The sequence below is a fragment of the Helicoverpa armigera genome, chromosome 20, assembly GCF_030705265.1.
Source record: "Helicoverpa armigera isolate CAAS_96S chromosome 20, ASM3070526v1, whole genome shotgun sequence".
Lineage (NCBI taxonomy): Eukaryota > Metazoa > Arthropoda > Insecta > Lepidoptera > Noctuidae > Helicoverpa > Helicoverpa armigera.
Genome location: NC_087139.1, coordinates 10,146,589 through 10,167,607, shown reverse-complemented (window position 1 = coordinate 10,167,607; position 21,019 = coordinate 10,146,589). Strand labels below are relative to the sequence as shown.

Below are 21,019 nucleotides of genomic sequence, written 5' to 3'. Positions count from 1 at the left end.
GCTACGCCACCAAGCGACGACCCTCGAAACCCCTTTATTTACTATCTAACTATCTTATACACACTATCTTCATAATAAAGTGCGTCTATCCCAAACTGTGCCGTTTCCCAAACTACATGATTATACTCTTCTACTTATTATATTTATTATATTCTTCTACTCTTTATTCACATTTCGTTTGTCCACGAACCCATCATCATCCTCCGAGCCTTTTCCCAATCATGTTGGGGTCGGCTTCCAGTCTAACCGGATGTAGCTGAATACCAGAGCTTTACAAGAAGCGACTGCCTATCTGACCTCCTCAACCCAGTAACCCGGGCAACCCGATACCCCTTGGTTAGACTGGTGTCAGACTTACTGGCTTCTGACTACCCGTAACGACTGCCAAGGATGTTCAATGACAGCCGGGACCTACAGTTTAACGTGCCATCCGAAACACAGCCAATGGTGTCTAAGATATACTTAGAAAGTACATACAAACTTAGAAAAGTTGCATTGGTACTTGCCTGACCTGGGATCGAACCCGCGCCCTCGAACTTGAGGTTGGTCCTTTACCCACTAGGCCACCACGACGTCCACGAACCCAAGCTAGAGTTATTTATTTCCGCCCAAAAATACATATTCATAATTTTCACATTCAAGTAAATAAATCACAAAAATCAATTAAAACCTGATAATTCATCATTAACAAAGTCCACTCACCCAGCAGGCAGGGTAATATTATCTGGTGGATTAAACTGACACAACTGGAAGATATAGTCAGCGATCTCTAACTTGTCCACCTGCAGCGGGTTCTCCTCAGCAGGCAGCGCGCATGCGCGACGGACCAGCTGTTCCACCAGCTCGAACACCTCCGCTGGAGATACTGGTATGTCCTGTACATATTGATGTAATATAGTTTAGATCGTCATAGACATGATTTAGACATAGGAATCCCCTAATGTATAGTTATCGGCACGGATATTGAGCCCTGACCTTCACCTGCGCAGAAGCGATTTATTGGTTTGTTGCCTCAGTGCGCAAAGCGATCCCCACTCTTCCGCCGAGAGCTCAATATCCGTGCCGATAACTATACTATCTTCTTTACTATTCTTAAGAAAGACCTCGTTTATTATACTCTCTTATGTACCTACTTCGAATGTACATCTTTAAGTACTCCCCTACGTACTTCTTCATGTACTCTCCTTAGGTACTTCACGATGAACTCCCCCTATATACTTCATTATGTACTCATCCTATGTACTTCTTTATGTACTTCGCCTATATATTTCCCTATATACTTGGCCTATGTATTTTCTTATTTACTCCGCCTATGGACTTTCTTATGTACTTCCTTATATACTCCCTCTATATACTTCCTTACGTGCTCCCCCTATGTACTTCCTTATGAACTCCCTATGTTCCTCCTTATGTACTTCGCCTATGTTCCTCCTTATGTACTTCGCCTATGTACTTCCTTATGTACCCCCCTATCTACGTCTTTATGTACTTCGCCTATGTACTTCGCCTATGTACCTCCTAATGTACTTCGCCTATATACTACGCCTACGTTCTTCCTTATGTACCCCCCTATCTACGTCTTTATGTACTCCACCTATGTACCTCCTTATGTACTGCCCCAACGTACTTCCTGATCTAATCTCTCTATATACTCCGGCGGCCAGTTGTCCACCTTGCTGTACGTCTCCACGGCTTACCTTGGACAGGCCGATGAAGATGACTCGCAGCAGCGTGTTCTGCGGCAGCGGCGCCTCGCAGCACAGCCGGTACGTGACCGCCCGCTCAGACTCCGGCGGCCAGTTGTCCACCTTGCTGTACGTCTCCACGGCTTACCTTGGACAGGCCGATGAAGATGACTCGCAGCAGCGTGTTCTGCGGCAGCGGCGCCTCGCAGCACAGCCGGTACGTGACCGCCCGCTCAGACTCCGGCGGCCAGTTGTCCACCTTGCTGTACGTCTCCACGGCTTACCTTGGACAGGCCGATGAAGATGACTCGCAGCAGCGTGTTCTGCGGCAGCGGCGCCTCGCAGCACAGCCGGTACGTGACCGCCCGCTCAGACTCCGGCGGCCAGTTGTCCACCTTGCTGTACGTCTCCACGGCTTACCTTGGACAGGCCGATGAAGATGACTCGCAGCAGCGTGTTCTGCGGCAGCGGCGCCTCGCAGCACAGCCGGTACGTGACCGCCCGCTCAGACTCCGGCGGCCAGTTGTCCACCTTGCTGTACGTCTCCACGGCTTACCTTGGACAGGCCGATGAAGATGACTCGCAGCAGCGTGTTCTGCGGCAGCGGCGCCTCGCAGCACAGCCGGTACGTGACCGCCCGCTCAGACTCCGGCGGCCAGTTGTCCACCTTGCTGTACGTCTCCACGGCTTACCTTGGACAGGCCGATGAAGATGACTCGCAGCAGCGTGTTCTGCGGCAGCGGCGCCTCGCAGCACAGCCGGTACGTGACCGCCCGCTCAGACTCCGGCGGCCAGTTGTCCACCTTGCTGTACGTCTCCACGGCTTACCTTGACAGGCCGATGAAGATGACTCGCAGCAGCGTGTTCTGCGGCAGCGGCGCCTCGCAGCACAGCCGGTACGTGACCGCCCGCTCAGACTCCGGCGGCCAGTTGTCCACCTTGCTGTACGTCTCCACGGCTTACCTTGGACAGGCCGATGAAGATGACTCGCAGCAGCGTGTTCTGCGGCAGCGGCGCCTCGCAGCACAGCCGGTACGTGACCGCCCGCTCAGACTCCGGCGGCCAGTTGTCCACCTTGCTGTACGTCTCCGCTGGCTCCACGAACATCACCTGAGAGGGAACATGAAAGACAATCGATATTAAAGTCGCTATATCGTTTGCAATGAATTTACAAAAGAAAAAATCTTCGTTGGTCTAATGATCGCAAGCGCAACTGCCTTTGGCTTTGCACTTTTGTTCCTTGCACCTCTGTTCCTTCTGATGAAAGATCACTCCTCTCATCCTAGTTACCGCGGCAGAAATAGGACACACAGGCGTCGGGTGTCATGAAACGACTCCCAGCCACCAAAAGAAATACACAAGGTCTTTACACCGACATGAAAATGTGGCACCATGTAGCATTTTAATTTTGTCATTTCATGCTCATGTTTTTTTGTCTATGATTCTACATGATCTTCGCATGTTATTATCGTATGTATCAATACATACAAACTGTAATACCTATTATTTTTAAAAAGAGTAGCCATGATGTTTCTTGCCCGTTCTTCTCCAAAGGAAGCTAGTTTTGGAATGGGCAACTAGAATCAAACCAATTTATAATTTCTGACGTTTATAAGTGCTTGTAAATAAATGATTTTACTTTGACTTTGCCTGATAGGGTCTGGCTATTGGAGGTGTTACACCCATCGTCTCTGGCAGAGCTGCTCAATAGCCCCCTAACCTTACCTTATTGAGAGCCAGCTGGTAATCATGTCGACTGGGCCGGTAGATGGGCATAGCGGTGTCCAGCAACCAGCCCAGCGCCGCCGCCTGGATCACGCACACCTGCTGCCGGTACTCGGCTAGGTGCTTGCTGTGGGAAGCTGTGACTAGGCAGCAGCAGCAGAACAGGTCGGTCACCTTACCTTATTGAGAGCCAGCTGGTAATCATGTCGACTGGGCCGGTAGATAGGCATGGCGGTGTCCAGCAACCAGCCCAGCGCCGCCGCCTGGATGACGCACACCTGCTGCCGATACTCGGCGAGGTGCTTGCTGTGGGAAGCTGTGACTAGGCAGCAGCAGCAGAACAGGTCGGCTAGAGATGAGAAGGCGCGTTCGCGGACCTGGGAGAGTAGTATGAGGAATTTAGATTCAATAGTCAATATTTTGATTGGTAAATAGCCTATCAAACAAAAAAAATGCAAATCGGTCCAGGCGTCTTTGAGTAATCGGTGAACATACATAAAAAGTAAATCAAAAAAAGATCCCGACGAAGTGAAAACCTCCTCTTTTTTTTTTAAGTCAGTTAAAAAGAAAATTTCAACAATTCGTACAATAAGCAACATTCGGCAAAAAATAGAAGATTCCAACGAATTGAGAACCTGATCTTTTTAGAAGTAGATTAAAAATAATTGATATTTCCCTAAAATTTTCTTTTTTTTTACTATACACTAGACTAGTGTAGTATTATGGTACCTCTTGCGGCGGCTCGTGCGGCGGCGGCTGCGCGAGCGCACGTGCGAGCGGTAGCAGTGCCTGCGCGTCTGCTCGCGCGGCTCGCACCACCTCGCGCGTCAGTGCGCGGAGCGGACGCAGGTAGTCTTCCGGACGTAGTACTAGCTCCTGCACAATTATGAAATGGTTAAATAATTTGGCAATTCATATATGAAGATAGATTTCATATTAAAAGGGTCACCTATTAAGCCAAAAGAGTGAAAAAAAATAATGATTATGTTGTGATCTCCTATAGTCGCCAATCAACGAGCTCTAAAACGCCACTGACCATGCCCTGTTGTTGCCATTTTCAATGTAGGTATCTGTTTCCACCATTAACTCTCTAAAAAAATAAGGAGAAGAGAGGGTAGAGGGAATACACAATACTAAGTTCCCAATAATGTTATTTCCTATGTATGATAATAATACTTTACTAGCAATAAAGCTATTTCCTTAATTTTGAGGTGTACCTGGTAAGTATCAGCCATGGCGGCCGGCACCTGCTGCGGCTGCGCCTGTATGAGCGCGGCCAGCACCGCCATGTTGTTGGGCGAGCGCACGTTGGACAGCTCGTTGTAGATCGTGTGCGTCACCACGCTGCGCAGCAGTGGCGGGCTGTCCGACACCATCTCTCTGGGGAGGAGAGGAACGGATTATGAAGTAAGCATGAAAAATATGTGAAGTGGCTTGTCAGAGGTAGTAAAATGCGTATAGGTTGACAGCTGACGAAGAAAACAATGCCTATGTTACTACCAAATTTTTAAGAATTGAGGTGGTTACGTGGGATTTGCACCTGTCACTAGAACTGTTATGTAGCAAAGAATCGTCTTAGAATTGGCACCTGTCAAAAAACTCGGCCATCTTGTCCAAGTACAGCTGTCATGTCACAAGAACTGTTATATATGACTTTTGAGAGCAAATTATCAGGCTAGTTCATCAGGTCCAGCTTCCCTGGTTACCTCAAACAGGCCTGGTAGGCAGCCTGCAGCGGCTTGGTCTTGAGGCGCATGCGGGCGAGCTGGGCCAGCACCTCGTGGTCGCGGGCGGCGGTGGGCCCGCACGCATCGCAGTTGCAGCACACGTACGCCAGCAGCTCCTGGGCGCAGCGCCACAGCTTGCCAGAGTGCAGCCACGCTTCTAGGCGGGACGCTGATATCATGCGGATCTGTAAAATTGAAAATAGCAGTCTTATATTGATGTCCGATAAAAGAAAGTCTGCACTTTTTGAAAGTCAAATTTACAAAAGACAGCCCCCAAAAACCCTCGCCTTTCATCTGATAGTCAAACCTGACCAGAATCCTACTATGTAAGTCCTAATATCTGGAACAAGTTATTCAGTTTAGTGCTAGTCACTCACCTCAGGGAAACCACAAGTAGCAGACAGCAGTTTGAGGAATCCTTTGCCGATAGCATCAGGTGCAGCTGATCGCCTCTGTATCTGTTCCTTGATGGCTTCCAATACCAAGGCTTCTACAGCTTCATAACTACTTGAATACCTGAGAAATATTAATTTAATATAAGTTTTCATACATAGTTAGATGATCTCCCATACAGGGTCCCTCTTTCTTCCTTACCTTGGAAAAACTGAGTAATCCAGCTCCATATTATCTGTGTCTTCTTCTGTACTGCCCATCAGAGGAGAACCAGATCCTGATGGTGACATTGTACCTATAAAACCAGACAATTATGTCATAATCATGACAATTATGTTTGCAGTATACCAAAAGTAAATTAACCTCTTAGAACAAGGAACTTGCGTATTACATTAGAACAACTCTGTATATGGAGAAGTTTGCCTTTGCCTTACCTAGTGTATTGTCAGTAGGAATAAGATGTGACGGTGGCTGCTTGGTGCTGAAGGCTGTCACCACATTCTCCACAAAGCATTTGCACCAGGAGCACTCTACCCAGCATCTCTCATTAAGAGCATCCTCTATGTATACCTGAGGAATAAGACAAGGTTTTAATAATATATGAAATAGCTTAGAGAGCTTTAACTGATGTGAATAGAATAAGTAGCACTCCCCAACCATTTTGTGAATTAACCCTATTACAAAGTAGCACAATCATGTTCAAACTATCCATTGAAATATACTTGTACATACAAAATGTCAACTAAGTCCTTCTGTTTCAGAGAAGTCAGGTGACTAACACATTTAGAGTAATATTATATGTTGAAATACATACCTTAATAAATATATCAGGCCAGTTATTACTCTCTCTATGGCCAGCATACAGCATATTACAAGCCAGTATATACACCAGTGGGTTTCCTTTATTCTTGAATGCAGCTCCCTGTTCCCTCTTCAGCAACGTACAGAGGCTCTGTGTTACTGTCTCGTGGGCGAACATGTTGGGACGTATCTTTGTTAAGTAGAGAAGGCTCATGCATAGTATGGGGTCTGGTTTTGAACGTTGCGATTTGAGGAGACGTATTGAGCCTGTGAGGAGGCCCAGCTGAAACAAAAGGGAGATGTTTTGACAATGTTCCATTGTTCTGTTCTATTATTGTGAAGAATAAAACTACAGCAAAATTCAACAGAAATAATAAGTACTGTTCAAGGTTTGGTTACGTGCAAATGTGTTTTTTGTCGAGGAGACTAGTGGATCCAGTGGAAAAATCTGTTATAAGATTTAGCATGTAAAGCATTGTAACTATAACCATGCTTAGACAGGGCCTAGAGTACTTTTTACTTAACGAGAGTAGGTCCCATTTACGTAAAATACATGTATTTTTAATAATACTTACCAACTTATCAGAATTATGAGTATCCAAAGCTTGCAGGACATTTGGCACCAGATCCACTGGGTCTACTTCCAGAGATGTTCCTCCAACTGCCTCCGCAGGTGAGCCGATTCTGGCCCTCTTACTGGGGGGCTGGCTGCCAAACCCTGAGGTCTCTCTCTTACGTTCTACACCTAGAAAACAGAATAGTATTTGAATTTTTATGTACAGTCATGCTGCTTATGAAATTTGATGCTGAGTCTCTAGCACATAAAGACTTTTATTTAAATTAATTTTGCCAACAAATCTGGGCTGAGAAGTTTGTAATGTCCTCGAAAAGAGGTTAGCTATCAAAACCACCTTAAGTTGAATAGTTCAACTTACCACTAGAGGAAGGTTTGTGGATATTCCTCTTTTCAGGATCCCTGGAGACCACTACCGTGGACTTGCTGCCAAGCGCAAAGATATCCTGAGGGTGCTGCGGAGCCTTACTCTTCGCTCCTCGCCCCGCTGACGGCATTTTCCCTCTTTCCATTATTCAATTTATGTTATATATTACTTCTGGTGTGTAGAGTCTTTGTTGATCATTGCACATGTGAGGAGATTTCTGTTATAATTGCAATTTTATTTGCAATAATGCTGCGGCTAAACATTTACGACAACATACACAAATAAACTGAGTGACGTTTCTTTCGTTTGACATTGACATTTTGTCTCTTATCAAAGCCGGCTCTGAATTTTCGAATTTTCTAAAGATCTTTACACCTATATTTCCTGATAATAATTAGGGGAGAAACCATGCTCTTAATATTTAGAAACATATTATATGAATCAATGGAAAGTTCATATTTAATTTTAAGCAGAAAAAAAATTTTGATTGTGGGAATAATACAATGTCTTACCTATGCTCGTCTGAAGCTAGAAGTTTGACTTCGATAAAAAAGTGGGACTGTCAAAATTGTCAAAAGGTCCTAGACAGACGAAAGTACAAAAAGGTACTTTTTTCTATTTATATTATTGATTTTGAACTGAATTTACCATAAACGAATTGATTAATACTCTCCAATCATTCACAAAAATATTATTTACCGATTTTGATTACCGAAGTTATGTAACTAATGTAAGAGGTTATGTTGGTTTCAGATGCTGACCACTAGACTTATGGGCGGTTTGAAGGCGGCGCAGACCTCTGTGATGGTCACCAGGAACCTGGCGGCCGCACAGAAGGCCACTGACCCCATCCAGCAGCTGTTCCTCGACAAAATCAGGGAATACAAGCAGAAGAGCAGGTAACATTATTTGACAGTGACCTTACATCAAACTTAGCTTAAATTAATTCTTCATATCTTAGTGTCATCATGATCTGTGCAGTGCTTCGCGCATTCGGCAAAGATTAATTTTATTTTTCCATCTACATAAGACAAAAAAATAGGTATTCAAGTTGACCAGACAGAACAGTTATGCATGGTTACATGATAATGAAGTACAGTGATCTCATTCCATATTCAGTATCCTTTAGATAACCGATACACACAAATAAACTTTAATTGCTATGCTATTGTCAAGTTTGTACTGGTTTTACCATCCAATAAGAAGATTACGCCTAAATCAATGCTCTTATTAATTTATATTTGTAGGTAGCCCGAAGAAAAAGCAAATACCCTCTTTCAAGTCATAATTTCCATACAAATTATTAACTTCACATCATCAATTAACTTTACAGCAGTGGCAAGTTGGACGTCAGCCCAGCTATCGCCAAGGAGATGAAGACCGAGCTGGAGAAGCTTGAGAAGCAGTATGGTGGTGGTCCCGGAGTCGACATGACCTCATTCCCCTCATTCAAGTTCGAGGAACCCAAGCTGGACCCCATCAATGAACAGCCTCTGTCCAAGTGAACAACCTAGGGCGCTCTGTCATGGTATATTTATAAGTGTATAATAAAGTCATTGGATTAGACAGTCTGCGTTTTGTGTATTATTTCTTTTTCTTGATGTAGTTAGTAGAAATTGGAAATAATGTTCTGAAAATAAACGACTCCTGTGGCATTATTTTGGTACTTTCACTGACTGGTAACCTGTTAAAAGACAAGTAGTAAAAAAAAATAATCTTGAAACATCAAGGTACATGGTTTATAAAAATGGTTGATCATTGCTAGATTACCATTGCATATAATGGAAATAGCTATAAACCATCACATGCTTCATTTACATGAAATACCCACCAAATTACAAAGTAGCTAGGTACTTTATGCTTTTCACCCACTTTCTGCAACTGGGTAAAAACTAGCCTGTCTTTTCTCGGGTGCTAGCAATATAAGACTGTGTACCTAATTTCATTTACATAGCCATAGACTTAGCAGTTTTGCGTGAAAGCCCAAAACAGAGTTTTTGTTAGCATTTATGGTAATGCGCCTAGTTGAAATTTGATAGCAACACACGCATAGAGATCATTTGCAACATTCTGTCCGGTTAAGACTAGGCGCGATAATAGATTTAAATAGTCATCATTTTGTATATTTAGATAAACTGTAAAGTTAGTACACAAAATAGATACGAGTGGTGAAGGTATCCTCACGCTACGGTCTACCGGACAGGTCCACCTGTGAAAGCATGCCTGGGAGGTGGACGTAGAGTGTACGGCCGGCATAAGGTATATGTTTGACCGCTATGTTAGTCTGTCTGTTGCACTATCTCTTAAACCGATATCGATGCTGCTTTCTAGTTGAAAGCTGGTTTTCTCGCCGAAGTTCATAGATTATGGTTCATGAGAATCTGCTCAGCCATTTCGGTTTTTCTTGAAGGACTTATGAAAGAAAACCATTAAGTTCGACAAACTAATGTCAGGTGACTGTCCATTGTCACGCGATCCACTAACATAATAAATTACATGAGACGTATTGCGTGATATTCTTCACTAATAGCCAGGTTTATTCAGGACAAACAAAAAGACACCACAAAGATACACAATAAGAAAAAAAACAAAACAAAAAGTGGGTAGAAAGATAGAAATAATAGGTATAAATAGAAATTAACGGCGCGGTGCAGTGTCCTAAGTTTGCACCGAATGGGAGTCCAGCTCAGCATGTGTCAGGTTAATACGTACTGTCTTTTAGTAGGTATTCCTCTAGTTCTAGTAGTACATAGTTCTAGTTCTTGTGATAACACGTGTTTACTGAACCGATTTATATGAAATTAGGTAGGTACCGAGACCTACACAGGCAGTCTAGACTTTCGGGCTTGAGATAGTACCTAGGTACATAGGCAACCTTTTAACCGGGTGCGGGAAATTAGTTCAAGTCAAAAACGTTTATTGAGTGTAGGCTAGTTTTTACCTTTTTTACGAAAGTACCTAAGTTCACCAGGGACTCGGGTGAAACCTCAAGAAACAACCAATATTCTAATCAAGTAATAGAAAACCAAGAACAGCCAGACTGATTTTTTTCCTGTTTCGTGATTTGAACTAAGACATTGATTAATGGTTGAAACTTCACGCAAGGGAAAACCGTGGGACTATTATATTTTTTCATCAAGAACATGCATTCAGTAGATGAAACATTATCTTGACATAATAATCCAATGCGGATCTTATTAGAAGTCGATGTAAGAAGAATTCTACAGTTATCAAGATACTTGAGTTTTAAAGATGTGTTTAGGCCTTATCTTTTGATTTTAGATAAAAACAAAGATTTTCTCAGTAGCGACAATTTCCTTGAAGATTTCCTATACTTGGGTTATGTTATTGCGTATTTAGAATTTATCCATTAATAAATGAATTAAATATAAGCCAAAAATAAGGGTTTCATGATAGCAAAGTGCCTTCAAATAACATGTCACATATTTTTAGTACCGAATATCTTTATCGGCAATAGTTAGTGATGTGTGAAGGTGAACATGAAACAAATTCGCGCCCATTCATTCGTGTCCAATTTCCTTTTGATGTTGACTCAGCAAGCCTAATCAAAAATAAATAAAATACAAAAATACGGCGTTCTATAACAACCAATCACTTGCTAGGTGTGCGCGATAACTATACCGTGATTGGTCTAATTTCCGTGAAGCGCTTGAAATTTTCCCGCTGGTTTCGTTCGACGCTGTTTCCAGCCAGTCATATCTCAGAACCGGAGGGTTGTCGACGCATGACGCGTGTTTCCATGCGAAGTCAGTCGTTATGGCGACCGGTTTTGTAGGCTCTACGAAGAGTTTTCCATTCTCGTTTGACGTGGATGTGGAAGAAGATGAGCAGGGACGAAGTACTCCGCGCCTCAATAAGCGCATCGGTGAGTATTGTGTTCACTATCTGCGTCAAATTATTGTTTATGTTCGCGTTAGAGGTTTAATTGCACGGTTTGTATACTTTATGGTTTGATTACTCTTTTTATTTGTACTTGAGTTTGTATTTGGAGTGAGACAGGTGATCGTTATTATGCAGTCAGTGAAAAACAACAATATAAAGCCTACTACGTCCTTGTATTTCGTTTTGCAATGTGATAAGACATAGGTACAATTTAAGCTGCATTATAAATGTAACCTGAACATATCTTGTTCGTGGCTAAAAACTAACAATAATAACATCCGCATGAGTAATGGCTGTCTGAAATACCACACGGGGTCCATTTCAATTTGCATGACAGACATAATATTCCTCCGGTGGCCGGAACACTCCAATGCGGCAGTCGCTTGTTTTGTTGACGTTACCCGACCGAGTTGAGAATCACCCCGTGTCACAAACGCCAACGTTTGAACCGGGAGCTCTTCTAATTCTCCGGGTTATAGGATCGATACGCTCTCAGCTGACTCGTGTTGCGGACCACATAACTACATAAATGTGTATGTTTGTATACATGTGGTGTCTGTACATTCGTGTGAGTTATTGAGTGGTATGGTTACTGTTCATAAAACAGCTAAAACTGTCGCAAATCCTTGATATCAAACTGTAAAGGAAGTTAGTCATCTAATTGATATTCGGGCGGTGAGCCAGTGTGGCAATTCGCTGGATTATACTTTTCGATTATCTTGAGAGCCTTGGAATTATGTTGATGGCAAAGTTTTTATACCTTTTTAATATCCAGGTGCTTTAAACAGTAATGTGACTTCTACGTGGAAAAGTTCAGGTCTCATTATTTCTTAGTACTGAGGGTAGTTTCTACTTCACTTGATAATCCGACAGAAATAGGTCAAACGTCGACATTCTATTTTTAAATTGCCCTTTAGAAGACTTGTTTACGTTATAATAATATCTCGGTAGGTACATGAAGATAAAATGCAGTCAGTCGGGATAACAATTGAAATAAGTCGGTAAAGTAGGTACATACATGTTTAATATTTAGTTGGCCAACAACACTTTTGGGTCTTTTGGGAGAAAATCTTATTAGTCATCACTTTACACAAGTGAACTCATTCAGAATTTTCATCGTATGTAAAGTCTGACAACCAGTCTTACCAAGGATTACCGGGATGCCCAGGTAACTGGGTTGTGAAGATCAGAATTAGGCGGTCGCCCCATGTAAAACACTAGTTTTCAGCTGCCTCTTCTTCTATAGAGGTGGGAAAAAGTTAGGCTATCTATTGAAGATCATATATTCAAACCACTTTCTACTATCAGGTGCAATCAAAAAACTTTAACTGTAGCTAATGGAGTTTTCCATTGCATTCAGCGCTTTGTGGAAAATTAAGAGTTCTTTTTTTCACGAACTATGTTTAGAATGCGATACGGCGGTACGGCGTAGTTTCCGCGTCGAGTAAAGATTTCAATCTATGAGGTCACGTTAGGAACTGTGAAACTTTTCAGATACGGAAAACTATTTCCTTAGACTCACTCGTGGGTTGATAACTGTATACCTAACTACGTCAATTATACCTACATGTTTGTATTATATAGTTTGTAGCTTTTCAAGCTATTTCCAGACCCAATTAAAAGGAGTCAAAGTGAATTGTTCTTATTTTAAATAGACCTGTAACAGCTCTTTCGAATCGCCAAAATAGTTGCACGGTTCCAAAGAGTTGGTCTTATGGAGAAGATCTTCCTCTTCCTCTGTGTTTTTGCTGGGAAGAAGAAGTGGTGGAACAAACTCCCCAGCAACACCATTAAGTCTGTATGGGATGGGATGTTATCATACAAGGAGGTGCCGTTGTTAGACAACCTTATATTTCAGCATTACATAATTATTTCCTATAGATTTACAATCTTGATCGCGCCGTCTATCGCCGATCTGCGGCATCCTATCCGGCCTCTAACATTGACAGCTCTGTCCACATTGACGAGTCTATCTATCGGCTGCTTTCAGAAAGCAGATACCATCGACAGATAAGATAGGATAATGTTACCATTAGTACGGAACCGGCTTATCAGAGCTAGGCAACCGGGTTGTTAGGGATATCTAAAGTGCTTTGTAAAGGAATTATCGATGATGTGAAAGGGAGTTAACGTCCTTTGTTTAAATGTTTCATAGTCATTTGGAAAACTGTGGCATTTTTTAAAATTCTAATGAGTTTTAGAGATTTTGATGATCAACGTTAAGTACAGCTTAACGGCCTTTTTCAGGCGATGCAAATTTTACAAATTTTGGTGACACAGGTAGGTATTTGAAGTAGGTACTTTGTGTCCGAATGAAGTCCAATGACTTTTGCTAGGTTATTATTTGTCTGTCACCTAACTAAATTCTTTTGAAACCTGTTCAGTTACTGCAGAGTTAGAAGGAAGTACTTGAAAGGATTGGAAAAAGCTAAAACGTGTCCATAACGTTGTCAGACGATGACCTAATTGCGTTCTTTGAGGGGAGGTACGTGACCTAACAATGAGGTTTCTTCCCTCCAATCAGCTGGTTTTGTAAAAGCATGAGTCTTGTTACTGGCTATGTGGGGTTTTACTGGTCCGTCTATCTAGCTACAGGCACAAATATTATGAAGCTTTGAGACTTTGTGTCGCTTTGAACGCTAATCTCAGGAATCACTAGGCGGATTTGAAGAAATATTTCAGTGTTAGATAGCTTACGTATCGAAATGCATGAGTAGTATCGCGAGATGCTAGTAAACCCGCTTGCAGAAGCTAGTTTTTTAAAACGAGTGGATAACTTTTGTAAAGTGTGAAAATTTTAAGTAGAAAACATGTATGATTGCCAACATTATAGCAAGGAAACACTTTAGGTAGTCTATAAATACTTACTATAAATAGATACTTATATCTAAAGAATGAAGAATACGTTATGTTATCGTGAACAGAAACCCGACCTACTAATTAGTTATGCAATATCTTATCTAAAGTGCAAATACTGACATTACTTATGCGAAGATAACCTACTATTATCGGTCCTCCAATAGTACAGAATAACAGAACATTCTGTTTTAGCCTTTCTTTACTAGCACCTATATTATTGTTCTGAGCAATGCTATCTCTTTGTGTGTTTACAGTATTTTTAGAGATGCGTTAGCGCAGTCTCTCTGTCTTACCTCTTAGTAATGCCAGTAATACTTCTAGATCGGGTTGCAAAGGACATTGTACTTTGCCAGAATATCTATGTAGTTACACTAACGCCCTCGGTTTTGGACAAAAACTACTTCCCGTATCAGGATAAAATATAGCCCATGACTCGCCATGCATGACACAATAAATAACATAATAATAATTTCTATTGGTAAAACTATTTTGAAATCCGTCTTATCCGGATCTAATGATTACCCCCTACGCTGGGTACCTACTGGTAATTAAGCAAGATTACATATGTAAACATACATACATAATCATACAGAGATGCAAAAGTATGTACAGACAGGTTTCATTTCTATTTAAGTAACTACCTATTCAATAATATTATCAAAGATATCTGAGTATTGATCCAATTTACGAGAACTACGAGACAGTTCGCTGATCTAGTTCAGTGAAGAGCTGTATTCCGGGAAGATACTGTAGTTAGTAGATAAACGCGGGGATAAAGAACTTATAGTTTGCTCTTATCTTATCGTTATCAGAGGCATTTGCATTTATCGAACAGTTCTCGGTTCTCTGAGAGGAGTGTTGGAGTTAAAGAATGATTTTATTATTCTCATATGTTTGGGTAAAAGGAATCTTATAGAAAATTTTTGTCGTATCGTCAATAGATGTAGGGTGGAAATTAAGTTTTATTGCCGTAATCTCATCTAATCACAATCGTAATCACATAAGAACCTACTTACTTTCTTTTCAAACTTCTGCACAAAGTTACTCCATTTTGGGCAGAAGAAGGTTCAATATATCGCTAACAGGGAACCCTAGCTAGGATCCCTAGGATTCATTGGGATAGAAATAATTAGGATTTCTAAACAGTATTGTCTCTTTTGTTACGCAAACCACAGATTACTATTAATAGAATTACTACGCAAACTATAACAACACCTTACAAAAACTTCCTATTGTTTCGAACTGTGAAGAATTTGTGTAAATATTTTGTTCCTACGCCTACCTATAATTTGTATCAGTTAGCAGGTTAATATTCTCGTAAATAGGTAAATGTCAATATCCTAAAACCATAGTAAATAGAGACGATGAACTTGGCTGGGCTTCCGTGATGGCGCCTCCCACGCGAACTTTTACATTGCAGTCTATTTTCGTCTTCAATTTGTCGTTTCTAGAACATGATAATAGAATTTCCTATCTTCGTAGTAGTCTTCAATTAAACTTGGATGGTTACTGAAAATTGAATAAGGTTCTTGTACTTCGTTCATACCATCTTTTGTTTTCTTTTTTATATGATGATTCCCTCAAATGACCTCTCCCGCGATGCAGCATGAAGGAGTGTCAGACTCTAGTCAGTAACTAAAACCCTCCATGTTCCTTCTTGTGCTCTTTGTGTACCAGGGCCACGGTAACTCTTTCGAACATTCCCGCAGCCAAACATGCACAGTACCTGCTTTGGCTGTTCTCAAAAACTGATGAACATCAGTCAGAAACTCAGAACTAATTGGCAATCCAAATTCAATATGTTCAATTAGATTCCTTTCCGATAAGCAATATAGGTCACGATAAACCAGAAGATCTATATTTAGCAGTAAGTAGATGTGCCAACGTACCGTGGCAATGTCTGAATCGCCGAGGATGCCCTCAGCGTCACGTCAGTTTGTCATCACCAGTCATCAGTGTGACGCAGATAGTCATGCAGTGAGGATCTGTGGTATGACTCTGCAATATGGAATTTAGTCTTTTGTCTTATTCGTTAAAAATGCTGATGAGTGTTTGATACTAAAATATCAAAGAAAAGAATAATTAGGTACTGCGATTATAGACACTGTTTCAAAATATTCACTGATCCATGCATTGAAAAATACAATTTAGCAAAGAAGAATAAAATTAAATTATAAATTTAAAAAAACCCCCGACCCAAAAAAAGTATGCAATAATTATGACAAAAGATTAAAAACGCTTAACCCTATAAAAAGCAAAAAATAACTTTTAACACTACGTAAACTAAATTTTGACGTGTCGGGGGACCGCTCTAATTCATTACTTTAGATACGTGTTTTTTTTAAAACGAATGTTGTAATTAGGTAGGTATCATTTGATTTATGTAAGTATTTATGAAGGTAAAAAGCGGTCCCCCGACACGTCAAAATTTAGTTTACGTAGTGTTAAAAGTTATTTTTGCTTTTATAGGGTTAAGCGTTTTAATCTTTGTCATAATTATTGCATACTTTTTGGGTCGGGGGTTTTTTTAAATTTATAATTTAATTTTATTTCATGCTTTTTAAAGGAGCTCCTTAATTTTTCCTTCTTTTATTTAATTTATTTTATCTTAAGATGGGGTCGCTATATGCGATCTCGGCCAAAGGAAGCTGTTTAACAATCCTCATGACAAACTGGCTCTGGGAGAATTGCACAGATTGAGAAACAATAAAGATTAACCGTTGGACATTCTAGATTTTCAGCAAAAATATAAATCGGTTTATCCGTTTCATTCCGGCATTCCAGGGTTTCATCCGCCACATCCCATTTGCAGCATTAGGTTCTCGTCAATCAGAAACATGAAGAGAACTCGTCAAGACAAATTCAACGAGCCCAAACTCGATGGGTTTACTAAAAGGCAGTCCAGGGTTACGTCTCCTATCTTCGTGCCCTAACAGCAGACCAGCTCAGTGGTTCCAAAAGACATTAGTGTTTCAAATTTCAGATCCCACATATACTTGCAAGTAAACTGAGCGTGTAACATTCCTATGACATCTAGCAAACGAGCTGATGACCTTGAAGACCTGAACCGATTTCCACCAAACATAGCTAAGAACACTCCAGACTGACATACCTTTTAAACAAAAAAAACCGCATTACAATCGGATCATCCGTTTGGGAGCTACGAGGCCACATACACACACACACACACACACACACACACACAGACACGTCAAACTTATAACACCCCGTCGTTTTTGCGTCGGGGGTTAAAAATAAAGAAAAGTTCTGCATCAGACACTTTTCTACAACCAACTGAATATGAAACCCAAGGTGAAGGTCTCTAAAATATGCAAGAACATGTCGTTGGTTTAAACTATCATATGCTGTACCATGCACCACCACTTTCCATGCAAGCCTACTTATTCATAAACTCTAGCCCGCTCTGAAAACTGTGTCAAGTTTAACCTATTTCAAACAGTAAGAAACGACTCTTAATCCAACATCAAACGTTCACAACAGGTACTAAACTATGATAAATATGATGCTAATAAACTGCACTTCAATGCAAATCAAACTTTAATATCAACAGCAGAAAATGCAAAATAGCATGTCAAACGTCCAAGAGAGTAATTTACACAGTAATCTGTGAGCGACAACGCATAATAGATCGCGCGTGACGTTCCACTGAAAACTGAACGAACAAAAGAGTCGAAACGAGCGTCGTGCCAAGCTCAGTCTTGAGCCAAACATTGCCACAATAACATAGTGTTTACAGTGATCTATCTAAACAGTGGAATACGAGATCCTAGCGAGTGTCCTCTGTACGTGCCGGAATTTTCCAGAACGAAATATTGTGTGACAGGTGCATAGTGTTCCATTTCCAAACGGCTTGACGTCAATGATACTCGTGGTTGCAATTTGCCCGCCTGTTTGCCTGTCGTACGGGCACGCAAGAATCTTTCAATTAATACACCTAAGAGCTAGAAATAATGATTCTCCTAGGTCTGATAGAGTAGGTAGTGACAATTCTGCGATATTCAACAACAAAGGTAACGCGACAACACTTTTTAACACCGTCCTTGACACCATCGATTGACCAGCTCTCGCTCAATAAAAGTAGTTTTTATGTGGCACGAAAACCTGGTAAAACTCATGTGTTACGTGCTACGGCAGGTGCAATTTGCTGATAAACTAGCTCTGAACTAATCGCGGTATGGGTTTACTAAGATTTCTGATAACAAAGCGACCGCTATTGCTGAGATTGTGTCTTTCCATTTTTCATCAAAATATGCAACGTAATGAATGTCTTGCTTTACTTTCTGTGACATTCAGAATGCTCTGAAAGTTCGTAAATAAATTAATTTGCTTCTTAGGTATGCCGATAAGTAGGTACACTTCATGATCTCCAGAATATAGAGTAAACAAACTTTTGGCAAAATCAGGAGACATTCGGCTATTCTCGTCTAAAAATCGGCCTTGCCATCTGCAATTGAATTGATCATCTGTTTTCACTGGAAGCGGTAACTGTGTCTTCGTATAAATCGTGTGTGATAGGTCTTTGACTTTGAGTGCTAGTGGTTTCTGTGGGCGGTTGGCAGCTTTCCCGCCGAAAATAGCCCACACTTTGTTGTCCGTTGTCAAGACTGGTACCTGCGCGGCAATTTGGCGGGATAATTTAAGATGGCGCCAAATGCATAATATGTTTGTATGCTGCGTGTGCGCATTGTACTGATTGATTGCTGTAAATATGTTGTGTACGAATACATGTTGGGTACTTTTGCCGATTTATTGGCTACCTCGTAATTTTGATGAATAGACAGACTATTCCCTTTCTACCCCACTATGACGCCTGTGCTTACTTTCTAGATTGGGATTGGGGAGGTTTTGATAGCAGGACTCACATTGATTCCAGTTTGGAAAACTTAGATGATAGCGGCCAGCCTGCTTGTTTACGATCTCCATGATGCACTAGGTACCACTTAATTTCTGTAGACTGAAACTTTAGATGATCCTATTTGGTAAACTGGCAAAAGTTTGCAGAAACAAAGGCAAATCGAAGTCATACCAATTAATTTCTCACTACTGCCACTTAAACTGACATCTCTCACAATTTCCCAATTTTATAGCATCGTAAAATAATTAACTGCTCTACCAGCAGTGGTGTACCACAAATTCTGTCTGGCGACCACAAACCGCGGAATGATGGCCGCGCCACAAGATTGATGGTTCGCTAATGTCGCGTATGCACGTCGTTTGTAATATAAGTTATTGCACTGGCGTTATGTCATATGGTTAGTTAATTATCTGGACATAATGTACTGATGCAGTTTTGGCTTTGGCAAATATATTTGAGGTTTGAAGAGGAAATCTTGTAGAATCCGGAACATCGTTTATTAATTCAATCCAAAACTTTTGTCAGAATCTGTGACTTTAATTATCCTACATGTTATTTATTTCTCCTATTTAGGAAACTTCTTCTTCTAATACGTTTTCAATCAACAAAGAAATAGGAAACACGTTTACAACTTTCAAGTTCATAACCTTGGCTATGCTATTATTAGCAGTTCACAGATTTCTCCTTGAATATTCTTAAGAATTATCGCTACTGAACTCTTAATCAAATGCTAGCGATTATTTCTGAAACGGACGCAACTGTCATGGCGATTATAAATCGCCATTTTGTGTCGTAAATAATCGTGAAATGGTTACGATGAGCATCCCCAATCTTGAACATAAATGGGTTACCTTGATTGGAGACCTCTTATTTCTTGTCTTATATTTGATCAGGACACTGCAGTACGTAAGGGTTTATTTATAATTCATTCATCAGTTAACTTGTCAGGAATACAGGAGTGTTCATAAGAAACACTTTACAGAGCCGCCTCTGAAGTCGAATGGATAGGTAATAAATAAATAAGATCACATCTGAAGCTATCCTACCTTTAACTATGGAGATCCATAATTTCGTATGCCTCTAAGGCACAATTCATGTCAACTATCGCCCCAGAGATCTTAGAGTAGCTACATGTAACCCCGAAAAATTTAATCGATATAGATAGATACCGCTGGATGCAGGTCGCCTCCAACAGGTATCTGTGGAGATCTAAGGGGGGGGCCTATGTTCAGCAGTGGACGTCCTATGGCTGAGATGATGATGATGATGATGAGATAGATATCAAACAGAGTAACCTAGTTCTTTTAGAGCCTCCTACAAAGTCGAAGTCAAAATTGTGAGATGTGCCCTCAAAAACGGACACTCTTCTCTCACACTGCAGGTGGTTATCATACTTAAAAAATGTATGACAGTACATACATACAACTAACAGTAGATAAAGATATCCACAGTGATTTAATTAAATGGAATCGAGTAATACCTATATGTACGTAGTATGGGTTCATGGAAATGCTTTCATATCGAATCGAATACCGATGCATCGGTAACAAGTTCGCAGAATTTGTCGATACGAATAGCTTGGATGGCAGATGCCGATTGCCGATATGTATTGTACCTACTTGCCTACCTAATTAAAATGGATTAACTTTGAAAAACATACTAGTACCATGGGATCTAAAGGAGTACTTAGTTGAACCTCAATAAACAGCTATAAATACAGTCTTATCGCATTATTGTCTTGAATACGTGCAATTTTCCGGTTATCTACTGGTTAAGCCACAATATGCGATAAGAACGCTCATCCATCACTGTTGATGATATAAAGCTAAATAAAGCAAAAATCTAGTCATATACCCTGACTTGACTTGAGTTTTCCATCCACGAATTTAGCAGTAGGTAAATAAAATCCATGTCGCAATAATAGGGTCCAATTTAGGAATGCCCCAAAAGTGAGCCTTAGCTTTTTATCCGAATGTTTTTTTCTTGCTTAAATTGTCCCACTACTGAGCAAAGGTCTTCCTCTATGTCTTATTCTATTCCTATACAAATTATTTTTTTCTTCGGTTCTCACACCTGATCCTGATCTTTTGGATAGTTCCACCCAGTGGT

At 40.9% G+C, this 21,019-nt stretch overlaps 3 protein-coding genes across 6 annotated transcripts in view; 2 read left to right on the top strand and 1 right to left on the bottom strand.

The window, feature by feature from the left end:
- Nucleotides 1–7,569, bottom strand: part of LOC110377348 (integrator complex subunit 1) — a 28,859-nt gene extending 21,290 nt beyond the window's left edge. The window contains exons 1-15 of the mRNA XM_064039873.1: nt 7,267–7,569; nt 6,907–7,076; nt 6,345–6,614; nt 5,965–6,100; nt 5,732–5,825; nt 5,515–5,653; nt 5,117–5,322; nt 4,628–4,790; nt 4,140–4,286; nt 3,590–3,787; nt 2,604–2,795; nt 2,378–2,488; nt 1,970–2,080; nt 1,698–1,820; nt 703–875 (exon numbers count right to left, since the gene is read on the bottom strand). Of these exons, the coding sequence (XP_063895943.1) occupies nt 703–875; nt 1,698–1,820; nt 1,970–2,080; nt 2,378–2,488; nt 2,604–2,795; nt 3,590–3,787; nt 4,140–4,286; nt 4,628–4,790; nt 5,117–5,322; nt 5,515–5,653; nt 5,732–5,825; nt 5,965–6,100; nt 6,345–6,614; nt 6,907–7,076; nt 7,267–7,417 (2,384 nt within the window). The 5' untranslated portion in view covers nt 7,418–7,569. The remainder of the gene's footprint in view (nt 1–702; nt 876–1,697; nt 1,821–1,969; nt 2,081–2,377; nt 2,489–2,603; nt 2,796–3,589; nt 3,788–4,139; nt 4,287–4,627; nt 4,791–5,116; nt 5,323–5,514; nt 5,654–5,731; nt 5,826–5,964; nt 6,101–6,344; nt 6,615–6,906; nt 7,077–7,266) is intronic.
- A 151-nt stretch (nt 7,570–7,720) lies between these two features.
- LOC110377378 (ATP synthase-coupling factor 6, mitochondrial) lies at nt 7,721–8,845 on the top strand. Its single transcript, XM_021336262.3, has 3 exons — nt 7,721–7,877; nt 8,026–8,171; nt 8,606–8,845. The coding sequence occupies exons 1-3, from the start codon at nt 7,776–7,778 to the stop codon at nt 8,775–8,777; spliced, it is 420 nt and encodes a 139-aa protein (XP_021191937.2). The 5' UTR covers nt 7,721–7,775; the 3' UTR covers nt 8,778–8,845.
- A 1,920-nt stretch (nt 8,846–10,765) lies between these two features.
- The window catches only part of LOC110377376 (AMP deaminase 2), a 48,107-nt gene continuing 37,853 nt past the window's right edge, over nt 10,766–21,019 (top strand). For 2 of the 4 annotated variants that reach the window (XM_064039618.1, XM_064039622.1), the window contains exon 1: nt 10,766–11,158. In XM_064039618.1, the coding sequence (XP_063895688.1) occupies nt 11,050–11,158 (109 nt within the window). In that variant the 5' untranslated portion in view covers nt 10,766–11,049. The remainder of the gene's footprint in view (nt 11,159–21,019) is intronic. The other 2 variants (XM_064039624.1, XM_064039623.1) reach the window with 2 other exon arrangements.